We start from the raw sequence: 19,532 nt of genomic DNA, 5'->3' as shown, positions 1-19,532 counted from the left end.
TGTTCTGTCTCTCTCCACTTGCAAACAAATACATTTTTTTAAAGCTGGGTTGAGATAATGGGTGCGGGGTAGTGGTGGTATTGGGAAACATAAATCAGGGAGGGCTGCTCAGTGTGATTTGGCTAACTGGTGCTTTCCTAAGCGCGGCTACCTTTCCACTAGAACTGGGGGACAATACTATTGTCCAGGTGATCACATTAGAAAAGAATTCTTACCAGATGGTTCCCAGAGACACCTCAGGGTTGCAAACCTGGCAAAAGCTGGAAGATGTATGTCCTAAAAGGTAGAAAAAGGGGTTGGAGAGATGACTTGGCCATTAAGGCACTTGCCTGCAAAGCCTAAGGACCCATAGTCACTTCTCCAGACACCACAAAGCCAGAAGTACAATGGCGAGGTAAGCAGAAGGTCGCAAGTGCCCACTAGGTGGCGCAAGCGTCTGGAGTTCAATTTCAGTGGCTGAGGCCCTGGCATGCCAATTCTCCCTCTCTCTAAAAATAAAAATAAATTTAAAAAGACAGAAAAGGATTTAGAATTGCAAGTCTATAGTAGGTACTATAAGAAAAGGGAGGTTAGAAACTGTAGTGAAGTTTACTCAAGCTGAGAGGATTGTTAAAACTCTTGAGCACATATTGGTGTACGACTAGACTTTACTGCATGATCTGAGAATGGTCTGAAAGTAAAAGCCCATCACAAATTCAAAAATTTTAAACACAATGATCGTGTATAATGAAAACTACTCTTTAAGGAGCCACTAACTCAGATATTAAGATGCAGCAGGAATGTCTACACAGTGTGTAATGATGGGGGGGGGAAAGCTGACCATCTGAAACATATCAGATTATTGTTACTTGATTATTTGATTACTGTTAAGATTATGGCAATTCCCAGTGAGTATATATGTCGGACAGTTTTACACACATAACACAGAGAATGCTCAATGAGCTGTTTCTTTCCCAAATGGCACAGAACTTGTCCAAGGTCAAACAGAGAATGGAAGAGCAGATCTCAATCTAGGCCTGTGACATTAGAGCCACAATCTTGTTCCAGAATAGGCCCTCAGGACATCAGAGGTATACAGAAGGGTTCTTTTTTTGTTGTTGTTGTTCTGTTTTGTTTTGCTTTGTTTGTTTTTCGAGGTAGGGTCTCACTGTAGCCCAGGCTGACCTGAAATTCACTATGGAGTCTCAGGATAGCCTCGAACTCACTGTGATCGGAGCTCCTACCTCTGCCTCCCGAGTGCTGGGATTAAAGGCATGTGCCACCACGACTGGCTGTTTTTCTGTTCTTTAAGTGATTTAAATGTTCCCAAAAGCCAGGCTTAATGACGGACCACTTTAACAATTCCTACAGCAAGCAGCCCCACTTTGTGCTGAGTCCTGAAGCTGTCTGGCTTCCGCGCAGGAGGAAGACCTTTCAGTCCGCATCCATTACCGTTCTCTGTGCTTTCCCAGCAGTAAGCCCTTCACGTGTGTGTGCAGAAATTTTTCATGTGATGGATCCCAGCCTGACAGCAAATCAGTTTAGATACTGACTGTCAACTCGTATCTGAGAAGGACAAAGTAGAACAGGCAATGGCTGTCCTTGGCTGTTTCCTCTGCCCAGATGACTGCATCATTTACAGAACTTATAAAGAAATATGACTCTCATCAGTCATGACGTGGGATTACTGGACTGTGAGTTACTGAGACTGGGCGGGGGGGGAGTTGGAGGTATCCTTTGAAGCAACCCACCTTTGCTGAACTCTTGACAAGGATGTAACTCACGAGTTAGGGTTCATAGAAGCTCACAGCCACACAAAGTTTCCATTGGGTCACTGGCCTCCAGGTTCTTATCTTAGGAAATTTTGACAGGTGAAAACCACGGATCATACAGGATGAAGTTCAGAGTGATTTTGTTACATAGATGGGGCTGGTAGAGCTTATGAGAAGGACAGAAGACAGAGCTCCTGGCGGGGTGTGAGGAGAGGGTGCTGGGAACCGGGAAAGCCCGTCTAGAAACTCTGATTGGAGTCTTTGATAGGATTTCACTGGATGAGGGCTGAGTTAATCAGTCCAGGACCCGTGCAGGGAGAAAGAGATAACCAACCATATCCCCGCCTCCCCGCACAGGCACAAGGATATTTTTCATCTTTTAGTTGACTTTAAGGAGCCCTGTTATTGCTAAACAGTCTCATTACTATTTAAATAAAATATGTGAGCTGGAGAGATGGCTTAGCAGTTAGCTTGCCTGCAAAGCCTAAGGGCCCAGGTTCGATTCCCCAGAACCCATGTAAGCCAGATGTACATGGTCAAGAGTTTATTTCCGGTGGCTAGAGACCCTGGTGTACCCATTCTCTGTCCCCCTCTCTCATAAATAAATAAATAATATTTTAAATAAAATATGTGCCAGATGCTTACAGATATAGGAAGTCTTAAGCTATATATATATATTTTTTAACTTAGAGAATAGAAACCTGGAGGAAAATATACTGAGAATTGTCTTTTAGGGATGGGGTGTAACTCACTTGGTAGAGTACTTATCTAGAATGTGCAAGGCCCTGCATTTGATGCCCTGCACTGTAGAAACGGGGCATGATAGCACATTCCTATAATCCTAGCACTGAGGACGTGGAGGTAAGAATGCCAGAGAGAGCCTGATGCCAGCCTCAGCTATGTACCCAAGGTGGAGCATGTGTCTGGAGTTTGTTTGCAGTGGCTGGAGGCCCTGGCACACCCATGATCTCTCTTCCTCTTAAATAAATAGCTAATATTAAAAGAAATTAAAGCAATGAAGACAGAGATTGAAGGTGGAAGGACTTCCTGTGCTAAGGAACTGGGAGAAATAAGAGTGTGAAGATTATAGTAACAAAAGCAATCTATAGATTCAACGTCATACCAATCAATATTCTAATGTCATTCTTCACAGCAATGGGAAAAAACACCTTAAAATTCATATGAAAGTGTACAGAATTCCGACAAAGAGATCCTGAGGGGGAAGAAAGGACTATATAAAAAAGGACAGCATACCATATTTCAAGTTGTACTACAGAGCCACAGCAATACAAAATTCAAAAGTACCAGCACACATAGGTTAATAGAACAAAATAGAAGACGTGGATACAAATCCAGGCCGCTACGATCACTTGATTTTTGACAAAGATGGCAGAAATATACATTGCAGAAAAGACAGCTTCTTTAGCAAATGACGCTGGGAACCTGGATTTCCCCATATGGAAGAATGACACTGGATCCCCACCTGTTCCTCCATAGGAAAACCAACTCCAAACGAATCAGAGATATTTGTGTAAGAGCTAAAACTCTAAAAGTGGTAGCAGAGTTAGTAGAGAAAGCTCTTCAAGGTATCTGCCTAGGTAAGCTCCTTTTTTTGTGGGAGGGGTATCTTTTCTCCGGTCACTCACAAAATGGTGCCAACAGCTGAAAAATAGGACTTCATGCAATGAAAAAGTTCTTTACAGCAAATTGAACAGAGAAGGAGAGTCATTACTAGCTGTACACGTGACAGAGATGTGGTATCTAGAACATATAAAGAATTTCAAAGCCAGGCATGGTGGCACACGCCTTTAATCCCAGCACTCAGGAGGCAGAGGTAGGAGGATTGCCATGAGTTCAAGGCCACCCTGAGATGACAGAGTTAATTCCAAGTCAGCCTGGACGAGAGTGAGACCCTACCATGAAAAACCAAAAAAAAACAAAAAAAAGAATTTCAAACAACCTAATCAATCAATCAAGTAATACCATAAGCAGATAGTTTCTCAAATGATGAGGTACAAATAACTAACTGATGTTAAAAAATGCACAGGGGGACTGGAGAGATGGCTTAGCAGTTAAGCGCTTGCCTCTGAAGCCTAAGGGCCCAGGCTCGAGGCTCAGTTCCCCAGGACCCACATTAGCCAGATGCACAAGGGGCCGCATGCATCTGGAGTTCATCTACAGTGGCTGGAGGCCCTGGCCTATTCTCTCTCTCTTTCCCCATCTGCCTCTTTCTCTCTGTCTGTTGCTCTCAAATAAGTAAATAAAAAATAAACAAAAAAAAACATTTTAAAAATGGACAGGGGCTGGAGAGATGGCTTGATGGTTAAGGCACTTGCCTGCAAAGCCTAAGGACGCAGGCTTAACTGCCCAGCTCCCACGTAAGCCAGATGCACAAGGTGGCACATGCGTCTGGAGTTCGTTTGCACTGGCTGGAGGCCCTGGCATACCCATTCTCTCTCTAATAAATAAATAAAAAATAAGATCTTTTTTTTAAAAATGCACAGCCTCACTAGCAGAGGCTGAACATAGAAATGCAAATTGAAATGACGCTGAGAGTCCATCTCACGCCGCTCAGAGTTACAGATGACAGCAAACGCTGGTGCGGATGCAGGTGGAAGACAGTACTGGTAGGAATTTGAAATAGCTCAGCCACTATGGAAATGTAGGCAGGATTCTTCAATGAACTAAAAATAGACCTACCTATGACCCAGTTATGCCCCTAGTAGGTGTTTATCCAAAAGACCTTAAACATATCACACAGAAAATAAGCTTATTTAACCCAGTATAATGCAAAAAAGAAAAAGCCCCAAGAAGCTTATACTTTGAATATGGCTTTAAAACTGTAAACAGCAAGAACTGAGAGCAGTGCGCTCGCCTCGCCTTTGTGCATCTGGCCGACGTGGGATCCGGAGGGTCGAACATGGGTCCTTAGGCTTCACAGCCAAGCGCCTTCACCACTAAGCCATCTCTCAGCCCCGCCTTTTTTTTTTTTTTTTTTTTTGGTTTCCCTATCTGTAAGACTTGTAAACAAATGAATGAGCACATCTGCAAGAGAAACACGTTGAGGAGGATGTAATCAGGAAAGGGTTGTACTTTGTAGCCACAAATTCAAGTTTACTGCTCACCATTCAGGACGATCAATAACTCAAGGACAGAAGTCAGCATATCAAAGCGGAAGGGTTATCACCAACGGAGACCATCGTCTCCTAGGAATTCACAGGTACAGGATTTCTGTAGGGGGCTGTGAGGGTCATATCAGATCAGAGGCACAGGGTCCTTGTTATGAAGTTTGAGTATCCGCATTTTGAATGCATAGTCTGTACTTATCTATAGATCACCACAAGCCCTGTACAAAGTCTAAGCAAGTCTAATGAAAAGTTACTGATTAGAAAGTCATGACTCATGAGCTGGAAAGATGGCTTAGTGGTTAAGGCGTTTGCCTGCGGAGCCTAAGGACCCAGGTTCGATTCCTCAGTACCCACATAAGCCAGATTCACATGGTGGTGCATGTGTCTAGAGTTTGTTTGCACTGGCTGGAGACCCTGATGTGCCCACTTTCTCTCTCTCTCTCTTTCTATTTGCATCTTTCTCTCTCTCTCTCTCTCTCTCTCTCTCTCTCTCTCTCTCTCTCAAATATGTAAATAAAATGAAAAAATTTTTAAGAAAAGAAAGTCATGATTCACGTCTTTTCCCATGAATAGTTAATTCTTCCGGTAAGTTTTAGAATACAGAAGACATCTCCCCACCCCCACCCCCGCCCAGAGAACAAGAGAAGATAATGAAAGCGTACGTCAGGGACCTGATGCAGAGGTGTCCTGTACAACCAAGCCAGCAGGCAACCGATGATGTATTGCTGAGTTGCATGACGTCAACAATTAGTGACTGAAAGTCAGGGAACAGAGAGCAGAGCTTCAGGGTGGACCCGAGTCTTCTCTCACTAACACACAGGTAGCTACTGAAAGACGTGGTGATACTGTCAAAAGAATCTAGTCGTTTCTCTTCTATCATTCTATTTGCTTCCTCCTCATCCTCTCCCTTCCCCTCCTCCTTCTTGACAGGGTTTGTAACCTGGGCTAGCCTCAAACTCTCAATCTCCCTACATCAGCTTGCTGAGTAGCTGGAATGTCAACCACATGCCACCGCCCCACACCTGGCTGAGCGTCAGATATTCATACGGCATTGCAGTATGTCTCCCGGAGTAACTGGTCTAATAACGCTGTCATGCGGTTAGTCTGCAAAGTACTTAGTTAAAGTACGTTCCTAACTTAATAAGAAATCTGCACTCTAGAATCTTTTAAAAAATTAATTTTTGAGTGGCTGGAGAGATGGCTTAGCGGCTAAGCGCTTGCCTGAGAAGCCTAAGGACCCCAGTTCGAGGCTCAATTCCCCAGGACCCACGTTAGCCAGATGCACAAGGGGGCGCACGCATCTGGAGTTCGTTTGCAGTGGCTGGATGCCCTGGTGCACCCATTTTCTCTCTCTACCTGCCTCTTTCCCTCTCTCTCTCTCCCTCTAATAAATAAATAAAAATAAAATACTTTTTAAAAGATGATCGCTTCTACTTATCATGCACAGGGCTCACTACTGTGTACTGCATCCACGTGTTACACAGCAGATCTTTCAGAACCGGGTCTGTGCCCATTGCTCATCAGCTCCCAGCATCCTCCTGGCCCATTCTTCTTATTTCTTTTGTTTGTTTGTTTTTATTTATTTGAGATCAACCTCCCAAGTGCTGGGATTAAAGGCATGCACCATTACGCCTGGCCTTTTTCCATCATAATTTTAAGTTGAAAACATATTTTCTTATTTTAGAGCATCTCAATTTTTTTTTCGAAGTAGGGTCACGTTGTAGCGCAGGATGTCCTGGAATTTAGTATGTAGTCTCAGGGTGGCTTTGAACTCACAGCAATCCTTCACCTTTGCCTCCAAGTACTGGGATGAAAGGAGTGCGCCACGCGCTGGAGCTTCTCATTTTTTTTTAATTTTGTTTATTTTATTTATTTAGTTGAGAGCAACAGACAGAGAGAGAGAAAGAGGCAGATAGAGAGAGAATGGGCGCGCCAGGGCTTCCAGCCTCTGCAAACGAACTCCAGACGCGTGCGCCCCCTTGTGCATCTGGCTAACGTGGGACCTGGGGAACTGAGCCTCGAACCGGGGTCCTTAGGCTTCACAGGCAAGCGCTTAACCGCTAAGCCATCTCTCCAGCCCGAGCTTCTCATTTTAATGTCTTTGTTATAACTCCTCTTTTCTCTCTTTTTGAAAGTTGCATTTTTTCTATCAATTTATCCCATTTCATGTTTATGTTTGTTGGTTTTCTTCTTTTTCATTCAAAGGTGCTCCTCTAAATATTTACTGATCTTTGCAACTTAGTTCAAAACTAAATTATTTTTTTTTTCCAAACGAAATCTATGGGAGCTTCTCCAAAGCGTTACGTGAATAGACTGTCAACATTAAAAGGAAATGGTTTATTACCTGGGATCTTCAAATGGCCCTCTTTATAACTCTGGCATGAAGTATAAATAAGGTCGTGCCGTCGCAGACTGGAGATGAAAATGTTAAATCTTCGTATTTTTCCGTCCGTGGTTTTACAGTAGTAGTTTACTGTTGAAGTCATATGTTAACTGTCATGATAATCACTTCTCTAAGGGTTTTGTGTGTGTGTGTGTGTGTGTGTGTGTGTGTGTGTGTGTGTGTGTGTGTGTTTGGTACCTTTTATGTTTGAGTTACTCGCTTTTGCCCTGCTTGGTTTATTTCCCTCCCCATCCCACACATATATCTTCCCCTTGGTCCCTTGTAAATGGCATTACTGTACCATTTTTGGAATTAAGTGTTGCTTTTAAGAAGGTTATGGTGAGGTCCAGCTTTGGATTTTCTGTTGCTTTTTAAAAAAAGGTATCACCCAAGTGTGTTTTTTTTTTTGCTTCTAGATAAACTTATACCTGTCTTTAAGGGAAATGTGTGCTTCGGACATATTTTACATATCTATTTTATGGGGCTTTGCCTGCATCAATATACTTTAAATATATGCATGTGTGTAGACATATATGCCTAAACTTTTAACCTCTGTGTTATGTTTCTGTTACTCTAAATTTTCTCCTGTTTTCTTCCTGCTTCCCACACATCTCCTTTCAGAAGATGTACTTGCAAAACGACTATCAATAGCTTATTTTTCTCCCTTCCTCACCTTAGTTTCACCAGTTTACTTTTGCTTTAAGTTCATTTATTGATTCTTTGAGGTTATCTGTGAGACGTTTTCTTTTCTTTTTTTCCTCAAGTTTTATTGACATCTTCCATGATTATAAAAAATATCCCATGGTAATACCTCCCCCCCCCTTCCCCTTTGAAATTCCATTCTCCACCATATCCCCTCCCCATCTCAATCAGTCTCTCTTTTATTTTGATGTCATGATCTTTTCCTCCTCTTATGATGGTCTTGTGTAGGTAGTGTCAGGCACTGTGAAGTCATGGAGATCCAGGCCATTTTATGTCTGGAGGGAGCACGTTGTAAGGAGTCCTACCCTTCCTTTGGCTCTTACATTCTTTCCGCCACCTCTTCCGCATTAGACCCTGAGCCTTGGATGGTGTGATCGAGATGTTACTCAGTACTCCAGTCACTTCTTTCCAGCACCATGATACCTTCCGAGTCATCCCAAGGTCACTGCCATCTGAAAAGAGAAGATTCTCTACCAGAAGTCGTTTTATTTTCTTACACTTATTTAATGGGTTTGTAGCTTTGATGCTGTCATGTATTCTTAAGTGTGTAGGAGTCGTTCCTCCTTAAGTATCAGTTGATTTCCTGACATCTTACACATTCTGAGGCTCCTTTGCCCTCTTCCCCTCCACCTCTAGCTCCTCCTCTGCCTCCTCCTTGTCTTATTGGAACTTACCTTGACGGGAGAGATAGAGGTTTCTCGATGCCTTGTTAAAGGAGGCGGAGACATCTTGCAGTTTGAAAATCGATCTCATCAAGATATATATTTTTCACCCTTTTGTTCTGTTCTGGACCAACAGAAAACCTTTTTGGTCTATAAGGATGTTAAATATGCCTAATTAGATATGATACTTTAATATTTTTATTTATTTGAGAGAGAGAGAGAGAGAGAGAGAGAGAGAGAATGAGCGCATCCAGGCTTCCTCTCATGGCAAACAAACTCCAGATGCTTGTGCCACTATGTGCAGCTGGGAATTGAACCCAGGCCTTTAGGCTTTGCAAGCAACCATCTTCAGCCTCCAGCCCAACACGGAATCAGTCATGTTGCTCGGTCTAGTTTGAGGCCACTTAATCATATCAAGAAACTACTCAGGTTATGTGTATTTTGATGGCACTGACAGAAATTCAGGTTTCATCTTGCAAGTATGCCATTATTGCAATTTCAAGCCACAAGATTGTACATTTTACTTCTCCAGGTGAGCATCTCCCTGAAAATTACGTATTGTAGCAATTCTCCTTCTTTTCCTCTCAGCAATCTGCTGTGGGATTATGGAAGTACTCGTAGGATTTAGAACTGGCTTCAGAATAAATAGAGGAGCACAGTACTTGAAAATGCACGGCTAGAGGTTGGTGGATGCTCCTGCGTTCTTGACGCGCTCCATCTCTTTCACACATGTAAGCTAAAAACAAGGTTGAGCTACAAGAAACAGATGGTTAAATCATGGTTACTATGGGTTGGGGCAGTTGTGAGAATTGAGATGTTGGTCAGTGAATAAAAAATCTTCAGTGATTAAGAATAAGCTCAAAAAACTACCAATCTATCATACAATGTGGTGACTTTTATAAAAGCAAATCGCATTCTTGAAAATCGGAGGGTAGCTGGGCTTGGTGGCGCGCGCCTTTAATCCCAGCTCTTGGGGGGCAAAGGTAGGAGGATCGCTATGAGTTCGAGGCCATTCTGATACTACATAGTGAATTCCAGGTCAGCCTGAGCGAGAGTGAGATGCTATCTCGAAACACCAAATGAAAAATAAATAACAAATAATAAGCAAAATAAACTAAAATGGAGGGTAAGTGCATGTTAACCATTTATTGCAGATAGCAACCATGTACATCATGAATATGTTCATTAGCAAGACTTAGTCCCTCCACATTGTCCATATACCTCAAAGACTCATGTTGTACTTGACAAGTTGAATGTTTTAAAAATGTATTTAAAAAAAAACATTTTATTTATTTGAGAGAGAGAGAGAAAGAGGCAGAGAGAATGGGCATGCCAGGACATTCAGCTGCTGCAACCAAACTCCAAATCCATGCACCACCTTGTGTATCTGGCTTACATGGGTCCTGGGGAATTGAACCTGAGTCTTTGGGCTTTGCAGGTAAGTGCCTTATCTGCTAAGCCATCTCTCCAGCCCTAAAATATATAGCTTATGTATTTGCAAGCAGACAGAGATATAGAAGAGAGAGAGAGAATGGGCCAGGACCTCCAGCCGCTGCAAATGAACTCCAAATGCATGCATCACTGTGCATCTGGCTTTACGTATATACTGGGGGAATTGAACCCAGGTAGTTAGGCTTTGCTGGCAAACACCTTAATTGCTAAGCCATCTCTGTAGCCCTACAAATAGAACTTAAAAAAAAATTAATTACATTCTACAAAGCCTAGTAATAATAAAATGCCATGCAGTTATATTTCATTAAATGCTTTAAATATTATATTTATTTGCTTTATTTATATTGCAAGAAGAGAAAGAGAGAGAGAATGGGTAGGCCAGGGCCTCTAGCCAGTGCAAATGAACTCCAGATGCATGCATCACTTTGCGCATCTGGCTTTACGTGGGTATTGGAGAATCAAACGTAGGTCATTAGACTTTACAGACAAGCGCCTTAACCACCGTGCCATCTCTCCATCCCATTTTATTGTATGTTTTAATTTATACACTTAAAAATATTTTACTTATTTATTTGAGAGAGAGAGAGAGAGAATGAGTGGGCTCACCAGGGCCTCCAACCACTGCAAAGGAACTCCAGATGTGCGCGCCCCTTTGTGCATCTGGCTTGTGTGGGTCCCGAGGCATCAAACCTAGGTCCTTTGGCTTTGCAGGCAAGCGCCTTAACCGCTGAGCCATCTCTCCGGCCCTTAATTTATATACTATTTTTTGTTGTTTAGTTATTTATTTGAGAGCGACAGACAGAGAAAGAGGCAGAGACAGAGAGAGAGAGAGGGAGAGAGAGAATGGGCACGCCAGGGCCTCCAGCCACTGCAAAAGAACTCCAGCCGCGTGCGCCCCCTTGTGCATCTGGCTAACGTGGGTCCTGGGGAATCGAGCCTCGAACCAGGGTCCTTAGGGCTTCACAGGCAAGCGCCTTCACCGCTGAGCCATCTCTCCGGCCCTTCCTTAATTTATATACTTTGAAGGCTTTTTTTTTTTTAATTTATTTAACTACGATCATTGCATTTCAAGAATTCAAGTCCTGCCTCCGTCATCTCACAATCCTGCCTTTCTTCCCCCCAACCCCCGTTTCTCTTCCCTTCAGATGCAACAGCTGTTTCACGAGAACTACGAACACAGCCGGAGAGGCTACATCCAAGACCTGCACAACAGCAAGGTGCACGCGGCCATCACGCTGCACCCCAACAAGAGGCCCGCCTACCAGTACCGGCTGCACGGCTACCTGCTCGGCCGCCGCATCTCCGAGCTGCGCCAGCGCACCGTGCAGCTGCAGCGCGAGAGCGCGCTCATGGCGCGCCTGGCCCGGGGCCCCGGGGCCGCCGCCGAGGACCCGCAGCAGCCGCCGCCCTTCAGCCCCTTCCAGCCCCGGCGGAGGAGCGAGGTGCTGGAGTGGGACTTCCTGAGCGGCAAGCTCCTCTACTCGGCGGCCGAGGGCCAGCCTCCCCGGCAGAGCCTGGGCGGCGCGCTGCGCGCCGCGCTGGACGACGTGGTGCTGCAGGTGATGGAGAGCATCAACCAGAACGCCAAGAGCCGGGGCCGCCTGGTGGACTTCAAGGACATCCAGTACGGCTACCGCCGCGTGGACCCCACGCACGGGGCGCACTACATCCTCGACCTGCTCCTGCTGTACAAGCGGCACAAGGGGAGGAAGCTCACCGTGCCCGTGAGACGCCACGCCTACCTGCAGCAGCTGTTCAGCCGGCCTTTCTTCCGCGAGAGGGACGAGCTGGACGTGCGCAGCCTCGTGGACAGCATCAACCACCGCGGGGACCCCGGGCCCCCCGCGCCCGCCTCGGGTCCCCTGGAGACGCCCTCCGCCGCCTCCCCGCCGGGGCGCAGCGGCGGCACGGGAGGGCGCGCCGCGGCGCAGCAGCAGAAAATCCACATGCTCGTGCCCCTGGTGGGCAGGTACGACGTCTTCGCCAGGTTCATGCAGAACTTCGAGAGGACGTGTCTGGTCCCCCGGCAGAACGTGAAGCTGGTCGTGGTCCTTTTCAGCAGGGAGCCCGGCCAGGGCGCCGACGGCCACGTGGAGCTGATCCGGGACTATCAGAGCCGGTACCCTGGCGCGGAGATCACCCTGATCCCCGTGGAGGGCCCGTTCTCCAGGGGTCTCGGTCTGGACACGGCCTCCTCCCACTTCGACAACGACACGCTGCTGCTCTTCTGCGACGTGGACCTGATCTTCCGGGCAGATTTTCTGCAACGATGTAGACAGAACACGGTCCAGGGGCGGCAGGTGTACTACCCCATCATCTTCAGCCAGTACGACCCCAAGGTGACCCACGCCCGAGACCCCGCCGCCGACGACTTCGTCTTCTCCAAGGAAACTGGGTTTTGGAGAGACTACGGCTACGGGATCGCGTGTATTTACAAAAGCGATCTCCTGGGTGCTGGCGGGTTCGATACCTCCATTCAAGGCTGGGGCCTGGAAGACGTGGATCTTTACAACAAGGTTATTCTGGCTGGCTTGAGTCCCTTCCGAAGTCAAGAGGTTGGCGTGGTCCATGTTTTCCACCCTGTCCATTGCGATCCTAACTTGGACCCTAAGCAGTACAAGATGTGCTTAGGATCCAAGGCAAGTACTTCTGCCTCAACCATGCAGCTGGCTGAACTCTGGCTGGAGAAATATCTGGGTGTCAGGTACAATCGAACTCTCTCCTGACAGTAAGGGCAACTACAACGTATTGCTTTTTTTTGTTTTTAAGGGGAGTTTACCTCATTGCTGGTTGGTGTTATTTTTTTTTGTTAAATTTTTATTGTTATTATATAATTTTATTTTGTTGTCATGGTCTTAAACTACTCCTGGTGTCTTCCAAAGGGTGTCTGTTGGCCTTGATCAAGAAAAGTCACTGATATTTCAGAGTTCTACTGAAGTCAATATGTGTATTACTTTTACATGACTTTATTTGAGATTGCGTTAAATCGCACCACTCAAATGGACTCTTGAAGCTCATTTATCACAAGGGACAGCTTCGAAGAATGTTCTTAGGGCTTAAAGATGCAATATCGACTTTTATTTTGTTTGTCAACTTCAATGTGATACAAATATTTACTGGTGAAAAGGTACCACAAAAGTGCTTTATGCTTCCTATGGGGAAGGGACTCTGTAACATAAACTTGAGTTTTGTAATTTATACGAGGACTTAAATATATAGACAATAATTTTCTTCATATTTAAAGTTTTTTAAAGTAAATGAACAACTATGATTGTATGTTTATTTAAAATAATGTTTTAAAAATTGAGGAGTATTATTCTACAAGTAACCGGTACTGGCTACCCTGGTCTCATAACAGTTAAGAGCTCCTCACAACTGTCTGCTATAAATGCGAATGAACTTTATTTTCTCAAGGAAATATGATTTAATGGGATATTCATGTACATTTTAGAAGCTTTATGAAACAATGTCCTTCATTTGCTGGCAAGAAGATAAAATATGACAGAACCTGTTTATTTATAATAAAATACAGGTATAACCGTATTCTTTTTCAAAAACACTGACAATGTTTTATTGTTTTCTTTTCATATAATTGACATATTACTTAATCGTTTTATTCACTAAAATATGCTTGTTTCACAGGTTGAAAAGAGTAATAAGGATGTCTTGCTCTAGTTCTGAAACATGTTCATATTATCTATTTATTTATTTGCAAGCAGAGAGAGATAGAAAGGAGACACAGAGAGAGAGAGGGAGAGAGGGAGAAAATGGGCACACTAGGGCCTCCAGCTGCTGCCAAAAAACTCCAAATGCATGTGCCACTTTGTACATCTGGCTTTATGTGGGTCCTGGGGAATTGAACCCAGGTCATTAGGCTTTGCGGGCAAGTAAGTACCTTAACTACTGAGCAATTTCTTCATCCCCTGTCTTGTTATATTTTAAGGCCTAGCCTTCAAAAGTGGCTGGCCCACATTGCGAGGAGCGCCCCTCCTCACTCTCTGCAGCTCTGAAGTCCACCCAACCACACTGGAAATGTTGAGAAGCTTCCCGGGAGAGTAAGTGAGAAACACAGCCATCACTGGGACAATCGCAGCGATCAGATTCCCATTGCCAAGCCTGCTTGTCCTTAATGATGTCATTTGCAGAGAAACATAATCGTGTTCAAGATGTGTAGGAAAACGATTATCTATGCAAGAAAACCTCTTTTTATTTCTTTGTTCCATTTTTTTTTAATTTATTTATTTATTTAAAAGAGAGAGAGAGAGAGAAGATGGACAGAATGGTCACACTGGGCCTCCAGCCACTGCAAATGAACTCCAGATGCATGCGCCATCTTGTGCATCTGGCTTCACATTGGCACTGGGGAAATCAAACTCGGATTATTAGGCTCTGCAGGCAAACACCCCACTGAGCAATCTCCAACTTCTAAAGGCATATTTCTAAAAGTTCCTTTTCTGAGCAAGTAATGAAGCTATGTAGTGCCCAAGTCAAGCAAAAAATTTAAATGTCTACAGCTTTCACCTTTTTTCCTCTGTGTGTGTGTGTCTGTCTGTCTGTCTGTCTTTCCAGGGCTTCTATGCATAAAAGATACAGCTTTTATACTTTTTTTACTCCTTAAAAGCAAAATATAGTACTCTGATTTTCATGTTTCAGCAAATGAAAAACAAATTTGCATCAAAAACTGGGGAGTGATTGTCCTACATCATTGCTATTATCTGGAACAGGCTACCATGAGGCCACATAGCATGCGTTGTCCTGATAGATCCATGACATGGTAACAGCCTAGTTTACTAAAGATACTGTCAGGGCTTCAAAATTAGCATTGCTTAATATTGAGGAAAAAGAAACAAAGGAAATCTTCTTGGCTAAACATCAAATCTTAACAATGTCACATTCATTAAAAGGAAATTACGGACATTTTCAATTTTAGAACACTCATTTTGACAGGGCCAACAATTCAGAACTGATCTCTGCTCCACATTGTCTGAGACCTTCACAAATCCTTTTCTTAATAGCTTATTTTTCTATATTTCATGACTTGGCTTTTTGCATTTTTTTATTTTCCTAAATAGCAAATGTATTAACATTTAGTCAGAGTCATTTGGGAGAAATTATAAATAAATATTATTTTGTTAATGAAAATATCTTACCTTTCTCTTTTCTTATGAGAAATGAGATGGTTTTACTGAAATATAAACATAAAGGCCTTGTTTAAAGCAGTCAAAGTCCTACAGGTTGATGCCAAAAAGTAAACTGGCATTCTCTTTTTTAAATATTTTATTATTTATTTAAGAGAGAGAGAGAGGGAGGGACTAGGTATGTCAGGGCCTCTAGCCATTGCAAATGAACTCCAAACACATGCACCATCTTGTTCATCTGGTTTACGTGGGTACTGGGCAATCGAACTTGGGCCCTTAGACTTCACAGGCAAGCACCTTAACCACTGAGCAATCTCTCCAGCCCTGTAATTCTTTTCTTAACTGATGGAATTCTACAGATGAAATGAGGGGATACAGAGATCCAATTTGAACTTTTATGTAAATCCCTTTAAGGCTGAAAGGCAACACATTGTGAATGTGACCAGAAGCAACTATATGTAGGCATGGCAAGCTATATTACCTTACAGTGGATAGCTATTGATGTTCAGTTTAAACATCACCCTAGTAAACCTCCAATGGCATCACACCTCTTGACACCCAACACCACACCATACATTTTACTTGAATTTTCCCTTTTAAGCACCGTCCTCACAGTGACTCTCAAGACTATTTTGAGTATTTTCAACATTCACTGGATAAGCAAACCAAAATCCTCAGTGATTAAGGAACTTACCCGAAGCCAGGCAGATGGAATGCTCTAGAACATGGGCTTAATGAAAGGATGTCTGAAAGGGAAGCACCTCCATCTGGCCTCTGCCCCAGGGCTTTCATTTGTTGGCAGGAGGTAGAAAACAATAGAGGACAAAAGCCAGCTGGCACCCTGGGCATCCTTGAACTTGCGTCTGAGACCAGATGTTCACTCTGGGGAGCAAAGGCGGCTGGCATTCAGGGAATGTCTCCCCAGTCTTTCATCTCAGGCTTCTCCCACTTGGCTAGATGCTTTGCACAGCACAATGCCACAGAAGACAACAGTCTCGGTGACTACCTGCTTACAAGCCAGTAGACCTCAGCAAAGATAAAAGCTAGGCAAAGTCCTCGATGCCAGTAGCTGCCTCGCTATGGTACATTAGCTGGCTGAGCACGCGAGCAGTCTACACTGACAAATGCCACCACATAAGTGTGTGACTGTGTATGTTATGTCAGCCACACGAACTTGGCGTGGGTACCTTGACATTACCAAACTCTTTCTGAATCTGAGCTGAGCCTGTTACTGCTAGTAAGCAGTTTTGGTATTTATGGTACTGAAACGGCAAAATGTGTAGGCTGATAGCCCAACCAAAGATAATAAATGTTCTCCAGAAAGATAAATCGTACAGTACCTCTTTAGCACACGAAATCCCAGCAACAGCATGGGCGGGCCTATTTAGTCAATTGACCATACTATCCCTGAATTGTCTCTTCTTTCACGAGCAGAGCCCAAGGGATAAGATTTCTTTCTAGAAGTTTTGATTGCTCCGAAGGGTTTAGTCTCTGTTAGGACTGACTGACTTGGCCTGGGAAAAGATTTTCCTCATACAGACGTGGATCTCGAAGTTTTCTGTCTCTCTTGCATTCTCCTCACCCAAACAGCAAATTTCTTCATGCAGTTAAAATGCAGCAATTCTCGGGCTGGAGAGATGGCTTAGCAGTTAAGCGCTTGCCTGTGAAGCCTAAGGACCCCGGTTCGAGGCTCGGTTCCCCAGGCCCCACGTTAGCCAGATGCACAAGGGGGCACACGCGTCTGGAGTTTGTTTGCAGAGGCTGGAAGCCCTGGTGCGCCCATTCTCTCTTTCTCCCTCTATCTGTCTTTCTCTCTGTGTCTGTCGCTCTCAAATAAATAAATAATTTTTAAAAAAATTCTTTTTAAAATGCAGCAATTCTCAAGTGGCCAGTACAATATCTGTGGCTTCCTATCAGACTTGGTGATGAGAGATGAATGGACAAACACAGCTTTGTACCCTTCTCTGCCCGTGTTGCCAAACAACCAGGACGTCTTGCTTTCTGTCCCTGCACCTGTCACCCTGCAAGGTACAGGAAGCTACCGTGCCTCACTCTAGAGATATCTCTAGGAAAAGACTGCAAGGAACCTGGACATTTGCCCACTTCATTCTGAATTATGCTTAAATACAAAAGGCATATTTTTTGCAAGGGAGTAGCCTGTGATTAGGGATGTTACAGGAGGAAGTTGACAAGGCGATGTCCTTAGGAACAATAAAGGGACTTACTTCACAGTTCGTAGGCGCTGACTGGCTTTCTCGCCCCTTGTACACTGGTTGGCACCCCAATAATTTCCAAACACGCAGCATTGAAGTGTTCTGTCTGTGCTGCGGCCTCAAGTCTCCTAGACCTTCAGTTTCTAAGCAGGGCCAGCAGCAGGGAGAGGAGCCTCTGACGACGCAGGGTGGTTCTGCTTTCGCCTGCCCCACAGCATCGTTCAGATGCCAGCCCTGCTGCCAGCTTGCCATGACAGATGGTGAAGATGATGTGAGAGAGCAGCAGCAATGATTCACTGCCTCAGGTGGCAGAGCTGTCAGCATCTGGTTCAAGCCACGTACCACCTGGCCTGTCCACAGATGCCAACAGAGGCTAGCGTCGATTTCAACTGGATATCCAACTGTCTATTTCTCTCTTCTGTTCAGAGCCCATCGCCATCTGAGTCTTATCAGGAATTCCACTTCATACCACTTTTTATGCCAATAAAATTCAGTCAGTATACATTATGTCTGTAGGGTGGCATAAAAGCTGAGTTTACTGATGCTTTATGTATGATTACACACTCCATTACCACCCAACTCAAATCCTTATAGGATTCATTCTAAAGGATCTGGTAGACATGAAATTGGAATGATTAAAATTAAAACGTTACGTACAATAATCCAATGATTAAAAAAAAAGAGATTTCCAGCACCTGCACACCACCAACAACAACAAAGAAACATATGTTCATTCTTTTTTTAAAAAAAAAAATTCTTTATTTGTTTGCAAGCAGAGAGAGGTAGAGAGAAGAGAGACAAAGAATGAATGTACCAGGGTCACTAACCACTGTCAATGAATTCCAGATGCATGCACCACTTTGTGCATCAGGCTTTATGTGGGTCCTGGGGAATTGAACCATGGTTATTAAACTTTGCAGGCAAGCAAGTGCTTTAACCACTGAGTAATCTCTCCAGGCCACAAGTGTAAATTCTTATCTGTCATATTAACCAGTGGGCAAATATTTGTTGAGAACTTATTTAGAAAAAAATAACTCTCAATTAGGGCTGGAGAGATGGCTTAGCAGTGAAGGCACTTGCCTACAAAGCCAAAGGACTCAGGCTCGACTCCTCAGGACCTACTTAAGCCAGATGCACCCCCCTTCATAAATAAATAAAAATAAAATATCTTTTTAAAAAACAGTCAATTAGAAAGGCTTCAAGAGTGTAAGACTGTGTAGGCAAAGCATTGCCTACAGTCACGGGCTCAATTCTCTGTGGCTTCCTCCTATGAACTTCTCCTCTATCTTTCTCATCGTACAGTCTCAAAATTTCCACAATCATCCCATTTTCTTATATAGGTAAGAGAAGCAATACTCCCAACCTGAGTAGCTGGGAGGTCTCAGGAGCAAGGTGCCACATGATAGTCTAATTGGGAGTCTTTAAAACTCTGAAAATGTAAATTAAGAGGCACTTAGTTGGGGTGTCTCATAGTCAAGCTTAGGTGCATCACAGAGCCCACAGATACTAAAGGGACCTAGAGCCAGAGTGGAATTTCAAATACACAGATGTGAATCTGCTTCAATTCATGTGTATTGATTCTTTTAAAAAATATATTTTATTTATTTGTGAGAGTGACTAAATGAGTGAATGGGCACACCAGGACCTCCAGCCACTGCAACTGCAGATGTGTGTGCTACCTTGTGCATCTGGCTGACGTAGGTACTGGGGAATCGAACCTGGGTCCTTAGGCTTCCCAGGCAAGTGCTTTAACTGCTAAGCCATCTCTCCAGCCCCTGTTGTATTGATTATTGCACCAAGGTTTCAACTAACAGTCAAAATTTAACCCAGAACCTAAAGTTCCCCTAAACATAAAAATAAATACCCCGACCTTAGGATTCACCCCTACCACCAATAGCATCCCATGCCCACTATAATCACATTTGATTCTTTAACCACCAAAGTGGCTCTAACATCCAATTCTATAATCAAACTGCAATTGAAGATTTAAAATATGTTAAAAACATAACATTGGGCTGGAGAGATGGCTTAGCGGTTAAGCACTTGCCTGTGAAGCCTAAGGACCCCTGTTCGAGGCTCGGTTCCCCAGGTCCCACATTAGCC

At 44.0% G+C, this 19,532-nt stretch overlaps 1 protein-coding gene across 1 annotated transcript in view; it reads left to right on the top strand.

Moving 5' to 3' along the window:
* Chsy3 (chondroitin sulfate synthase 3) overlaps positions 1-13,637 on the top strand; it is a 288,533-nt gene extending 274,896 nt beyond the window's left edge. Inside the window, exon 3 of the mRNA XM_004666114.2 lies at positions 11,224-13,637. Within this exon, the coding sequence (XP_004666171.1) occupies positions 11,224-12,804 (1,581 nt within the window). The 3' untranslated portion in view covers positions 12,805-13,637. The remainder of the gene's footprint in view (positions 1-11,223) is intronic.
* The last annotated feature ends 5,895 nt before the right edge of the window (positions 13,638-19,532 follow it).

Source organism: Jaculus jaculus, chromosome 20 (assembly GCF_020740685.1).
Source record: "Jaculus jaculus isolate mJacJac1 chromosome 20, mJacJac1.mat.Y.cur, whole genome shotgun sequence".
Classification (NCBI taxonomy): Eukaryota; Metazoa; Chordata; class Mammalia; order Rodentia; family Dipodidae; genus Jaculus; species Jaculus jaculus.
This window is presented reverse-complemented; position numbering and strand designations above follow the sequence as displayed.